The sequence below is a fragment of the Oncorhynchus masou genome, chromosome 25 (genome assembly GCF_036934945.1).
Source record: "Oncorhynchus masou masou isolate Uvic2021 chromosome 25, UVic_Omas_1.1, whole genome shotgun sequence".
Classification (NCBI taxonomy): domain Eukaryota; kingdom Metazoa; phylum Chordata; class Actinopteri; order Salmoniformes; family Salmonidae; genus Oncorhynchus; species Oncorhynchus masou.
Window position 1 is genome coordinate 21,623,103 of NC_088236.1, and position 6,406 is coordinate 21,629,508.

Genomic DNA, 6,406 nt, shown 5'->3' on the forward strand with positions numbered 1-6,406 from the left:
TAAAGCAATACGGCCAGAGGGGGTATGGTGTATGGCCAATATACCATGGCTAAGGCTTTCAGCCAATCAGCATTCAGGGCTTGATCCACCCAGTTTATAATAACGAAAGAACACCTTTAGTTGAGGTGTTGACTTACAAAGGATGGACTGAACAAAGAAAAAGTTACAAACTCATATCTCCTTCTTGTGAGTGTATTGGATTTATTATTTACTGTTTGTTCAAGTTGATTGATGTATCTTTGGAGGCTGGGGACTACTAGACACACACCAGGGCAATAACACTTTAATCCATTAAAGCCTGATAGCTGGTTTTCCAGGAGTAAGCCACAGGAATCAAGTGTCTTTGTCTTTGTCTCGCTCTCTCTCTCTTGTTCTCTCTCGCGCTCTCTCTGTCAGGTATGAGAAGATGATCAGTGGGATGTACCTTGGGGAGATAGTGAGGAACGTACTGCTGGAGTTCACTACTAAGGGACTGCTGTTCCGTGGCAAACTCTCTGAGAGGCTCAAGACCAGAGGCATCTTTGAAACCAAGTTCCTCTCTCAGATCGAAAGGTGAGTCCGTGTCTAGTGTCTGGTCATGTTTGTGGTAACCACACCTTTAATCAATATCTCGTGTTGATGCATGACGAGCAAGAAGAAGATTTGGAAAAGTGTTTCATTAAAAAAGTTGCTTAAAAGTTGACAACCATGGTGGGAGCAATGTGTGAATCCCTTTTTCTGTGTATCAAAGCTATTAGATTTCGATATGTCTAGCATAGAATGGAGAACGTGTGCTATTTATGTTCATAAAAAGTGTTGATTTGATATAGATCTCGTTGATATTTACTTGACTGTTGTCTGTGCCCCCCTGTTAGTGACCGTCTGGCCCTGAGGCAGGTGCGCTCCATCCTGCAGCACCTGGGTCTGACCAGCTCTACGTGTGACGACAGCATCCTGGTTAAGGAGGTGTGTAGCGTGGTAGCTTGCCGCGCTGCCCAGCTCTGTGGTGCCGGCCTGGCCGCCGTGGTCGATAAGATCCGGCAGAACCGCAACCTCCCTGAGCTCAAAATCACAGTGGGTGTCGACGGAACACTCTACAAACTACACCCACAGTGAGTGTTTTCTTTTTGTGATAATACTGTCAGGTTAAAGCTCAAAACACCACAAAGCTCATTCAACCACAAAGACCAGGGAGATTTTCCAATGTCACGCAAAGAAGGGCACCTATTGGTAGGGGGGGAGGGAGGGGGGGGGGGGCAGGCAGAGATATATAGAATATCCCAACAAACAATACAAATCCTTTTGAGCAATGTTAAGTTATTAATTACACCTAGTCCACCTAGTCCTTCCTAACAAAGTTGCCGAAGAGGTAGGAACCCGCTCAGGGATTTCACAATGAGGCCAATGGTGAATTTAAAACAGTTACAGAGTTTAATGGCTGTGATAGGAGAAAACAAAGGATTTACTCCACAATACTAACCTAAATTACAGAGTGAAAAGAAGGAAGCCTGTACAGAATATGAATATGAATAATATATGTCCTGAATATGAAGCATTATGTTTGGGGCAAATCCAACACAACACATCACTGAGTACCACTCTTCATATTTTCAAGCATGGTGGTGGCCATCTTATGGGTATGCTTAACATCGGCAGGGATTAGGGAGTTTTTTTAGGATGGAAAAAAAACGAAATAGAGCTAAGCACTGGCAAAATCCTAGAGGAAAACCTGGTTCAGTCCGCTTTCCAACAGACACTGGGAGTCAAATTCAGCTTTGAGCAGACAATTACCTAAAACACAATGCCAAATAGGTTATACAAGGGAGTTGCTTACCAATACGGCATTGAATGTTCCTTAATATTGAACAATCCAGGTGTGCAAAGCTCTTAGATTTACCCAGAAAGACTCAAATGTCACGCCCTGGTCTATATTTATTATGTTTATCTTCATTTATTCGGTCAGGCCAGGGTGTGACATGGGTTATTGTGGTGTGTTTTTGTCTTGGGGTTTTGTGGGATGTCTAGCGTTAGTCTATGGCTGCCTGAGGCGGTTCTCAATCAGAGTCAGGTGATTATCGTTGTCTCTGATTGGGAACCATATTTAGGCAGCCATATTCTTTGTGTGTTTCGTGGGTGATTGTCCTTAGTGTCCTTGTTCCTGTCGCTGTGTTAGTTTACACTAGTATAGGCTGTTTCGGTTTTCGTTACGTTCTTTGTTTTGTAGTATTTGTATTGATTTGTGTTTACGTTTGTTGATTAAAACATGGATCGCAATCTACACGCTGCATTTTGGTCCGACTCTCTTTCACCGCATGAAAACCGTCACAGAATCACCCACCACAAACGGACAAACAGCGTGTCAACAGGCAGGAGCCACAGGAGAAACAGCAAAGGCAGCAACAGCGGCGCAATGAGGATTGGACATGGGACGATATATTGGATGGCAAGGGTTGCTACTCATGGGAGGAGATCCTGGCGGGAAGGGATCGCCTTCCATGGGAACAGGTGGAGGCAGCGAGGAGAGCAGAGGCAGCCGGAGCCAGGAGCCGGCGATATGAGGGAACACGGTTTGCTAGGAAGCCCGAGAGTCAGCCCCAAAAATTTCTTGGAGGGGGCTCACAGGGAGTAGGGCTACGCCAGGTAGGAGACCTGTGCAAACTCCCTGTGCTTACCGGAGGGCTAGAGAGACCGGGCAGGCACCGTGTTATGCAGTGGTGCGCACGGTGTCCCCAGTGCGGGTGCATAGCCCGGTGCGGTATATTCCAGCTCCTCGTATCGGCCGGGCTAGAGTGGGCATCGAGCCAGGTAAGGTTGGGCAGGCTCGGTGCTCAAGAGCTCCAGTGCGCCTGCACGGTCCGGTCTACCCAGTACCACCTCCACACCCCAGCCCTCCGGTGGCAGCTCCCCGCACCAGGCTTCCTGTGCGTGTCCTCGGCCCAGTACCACCAGTGCCAGCACCACGCATCAGACCTACTGTGCGCCTCGCCTGTTCAGCGCTGTCGGAGCCTTTCTCCTATCCTGCGCTGCTGGAGTCTCCTGCCTGTTTAGCGCAGCCAGAGCCTTCCTCCTCTTCTGCGCTGCTGGAGTCTCCCGCCTGTTTAGCGCAGCCCGAGCTGTCAGTCTGCAAGGAGCTGTCAGTCTGCAAGGAGCTGTCAGTCTGCAAGGAGCTGTCAGTCTGCAAGTAGCTGTCAGTCTGCATGGAGCTGCCAGTCTGCATGGAGCAGCCAGAGCTGTCAGTCTGCAAGAAGCAGCCAGAGCTGTCAGTCTACATGGAGCAGCCAGAGCCGCCAGTCAGCATGGAGCAGCCAGATCCGTCAGTCAGCCAGACTCTTCCAGATCTGCCAGTCAGCCAGACTCTTCCAGATCTGCCAGTCAGCAAGACTCTTCCAGATCTGCCAGTCAGCCAGACTTCCAGATCTGCCAGTCAGCCAGACTCTTCCAGATCTGCCAGTCAGCCAGATTCTTCCAGATCTGCCAGTCAACCAGACCCTTCCAGATCTGCCAGTCACCCTGGATCTGCCAGAACTGTCAACCAGCCAGGATCTGCCAGATCCAAATACCTGGCTGAGCTTCCTCTCAGTGCTGGGCTTCCTCACAGTGCCGGGCTTCCTCTCAGTCCCGAGCTGCCCCTCTGTCCCGAGCTGCCCCTCTGTCCCGAGCTGCCCCTCTGTCCCGAGCTGCCCCTCTGTCCCGAGCTGCCCCTCTGTCCCGAGCTGCCCCTCTGTCCCGAGCTGCCCCTCAGTCCCGAGCTGCCCCTCAGTTCCGAGCTGCCCCTCAGTCCAGTGGGATTCTGGGTGAGGACTACTAGGCCATGGTCGGCGGCGAAGGTGGACTATCCTAGGACGCGTGGAGGGGGGACAAAGACATTTATAGAGTGGGTTCCACGTCCGGAGCCGCCACCATGGACAGACGCCCACCCGGACCCTCCCTATTGTTTTGATGTGCGTCCAGGAGTCCGCACCTTAGGGGGGAGGGTTCTGTCACGCCCTGGTTATATTTATTATGTTTATCTTCATTTATTCGGTCAGGCCAGGGTGTGACATGGGTTATTGTGGTGTGTTTTTGTCTTGGGGTTTTGTGGGATGTCTAGCGTTAGTCTATGGCTGCCTGAGGCGGTTCTCAATCAGAGTCAGGTGATTATCGTTGTCTCTGATTGGGAACCATATTTAGGCAGCCATATTCTTTGTGTGTTTCGTGGGTGATTGTCCTTAGTGTCCTTGTTCCTGTCGCTGTGTTAGTTTACACTAGTACAGGCTGTTTCGGTTTTCGTTACATTCATTACGTTCTTTGTTTTGTAGTATTTGTATTGATTCATGTTTACGATTAAAACACGCTGCATTTTGGTCCGACTCTCTTTCACCGCATGAAAACCGTTACATCAAAGCTGTAATCGCTGCCAAAAGTTTTAACCTATATTTAGTCAGGGGTATGAATACATGTAAATTAGATATTTCATTTACAATAAATGAGCAAAATCGTCAAAAAACATGTTTTTGCTTTGTCATAATGGGGTATTGTATGTAGATAGGTGAGGGGGGAAAAATGATTGAAACCATTTTGAATTCAGGCTGTTACATAACAAAATGTAGAAAAGGTCAAGGGGTATGAATACTTTCTGAAGGCACTATAACTAGAAATCTTGAAATGTTTTACCTTATAGTCTTTAGTTTCTCCTTCTAAATCTGTCTGAATCTATGAATAAAATTAGTGGGCGACAAAAAGATAAACATTGAGATCTTCTAACCTAACTTTTTATGCAAGCCGTCTGTTTCCAAGGTTTTGATAACATTCTCAAATGTATTTTTTTTAATGTAGCCTACAAAATATAGTTATTTGGTTTCTTTATGCATTTTTTTACCAAATATATTTAATTTGAGTGATATAGTGTTGAAATCAGCAGTAAGCATCTAGGGATCCTAAAGTCTACCCTCAAATGCCTTTTCACCGCATCTTTTTACAGTATCTGCCTATGCGCATCTACCTCATTCTACCGCTTCTGGCCATGTGAGCTCACTCCCCTGCATTCCCTGCAGCTTCTGGTCTATTGTCTTATGTTCAGTAATAACATTGTAAATTGCCTCTCATCTCTCTTCTTACCTCTCGTCTTCACAGCTTCTCCAACTTCATGCATGAGACTGTCAGGGACCTGGCGCCGCAGTGCAAGGTCACTTTCATCCAATCAGAGGATGGCAGTGGGAAGGGGGCGGCTCTCATAACAGCGGTGGCTTGTCGCATCCGAGATGCCGGGCAACGCTGAGCGGGGGAGTTCTGGGTACACTGAGGACAAGGGCTGTCTCCCACAATGGCACCCTATTTCCAGATTAGCTGGGCCACATCGCATCTGTTGAGCAAATGATGTCATGTTCACAAACCTGCATCACCAGTTTTTTTGTACTATTTTATTTGATTATTGTTGTATGTGTCTGTTTGTCTATGTTTCAGAGAGCTTGTGTGGGTGTGCATGGCGGCAAATTAAACAAAGAGATCTTCTGTTGGATCTGACAATTCATCTTGATAGTTGTACAGTCGTCTTAAATAAAATTATGAAGGACCTTGGCATTACTCTGGACCCTGATCTCTCTTTTCACGAACATATCAAGACTGTTTCAAGTACAGCTTTTTTCCATCTATGTAACATTGCAAAAATCAGAAACTTTCTGTCAAAAAATGATGCAGAAAAATGTATCCATGCTTTTGTTACTTCTAGGTTAGACTACTGCAATGCTCTACTTTCCGGCTACCTGGATAAAGCACTAAATAAACTTCAGTTAGTGCTAAACACGGCTGCTAGAATCTAGACTATAACCAACCAAGTTGACCATAATACTCCAGTGCTAGCCCTCTACACTGGCTTCCTGTTAAGTCTAGGGATGATTTCAGGGTTTTATTACTAACCTACAAAGCACTACATGGGCTTGCTCCTACCTATCTTTCCGATTTGGTCCTGCTGTACATAAACTCAGCAAAAAAAGAAACGTCCCTTTTCAGGACCCTGTCTTTCAAAGATAATTTATAAAAATCCAAATAACTTCACAGATCTTCATTGTAAAGGGTTTAAACACTGTTTCCCATGCTTGTTCAATGAACCATAAACAATTCATGAACATGCACCTGTGGAACTGTCATTAAGACACTAACAGCTTACAGACGGTAGGCAATTAAGGTCACAGATATGATAATTTAGGACAATAAAGAGGCCTTTCTACTGACTCTGAAAAACACCAAAAGAAAGATGCCCAGGGTCCCTGCCCATCTGCGTGCACGTGCCTTAGGCATGCTGCAAGGAGGCATGAGGATTGCAGATGTGGCCAGGGCAATAAATTGCAATGTCCTTACTGTGAGACGCTTAAGACGGCACTACAGGGAGACAGGACGGACAGCTGATCTTCCTCGCAGGGGCAGACCACCTGTAACAACACCTGCACTG

General features: G+C 46.9%; 1 protein-coding gene across 2 annotated transcripts in view; it reads left to right on the forward strand.

The window, feature by feature from the left end:
• The window catches only part of LOC135513911 (hexokinase-2-like), a 93,036-nt gene extending 87,501 nt beyond the window's left edge, over window positions 1–5,535 (forward strand). The window contains exons 16-19 of one of the 2 annotated variants that reach the window (XM_064936918.1): window positions 397–552; window positions 855–1,091; window positions 5,092–5,251; window positions 5,422–5,535. In XM_064936918.1, the coding sequence (XP_064792990.1) occupies window positions 397–552; window positions 855–1,091; window positions 5,092–5,236 (538 nt within the window). In that variant the 3' untranslated portion in view covers window positions 5,237–5,251; window positions 5,422–5,535. Of the gene's footprint in view, window positions 1–396; window positions 553–854; window positions 1,092–5,091 lie in introns of both variants that reach the window. The other variant, XM_064936917.1, reaches the window with a different exon arrangement.
• The last annotated feature ends 871 nt before the right edge of the window (window positions 5,536–6,406 follow it).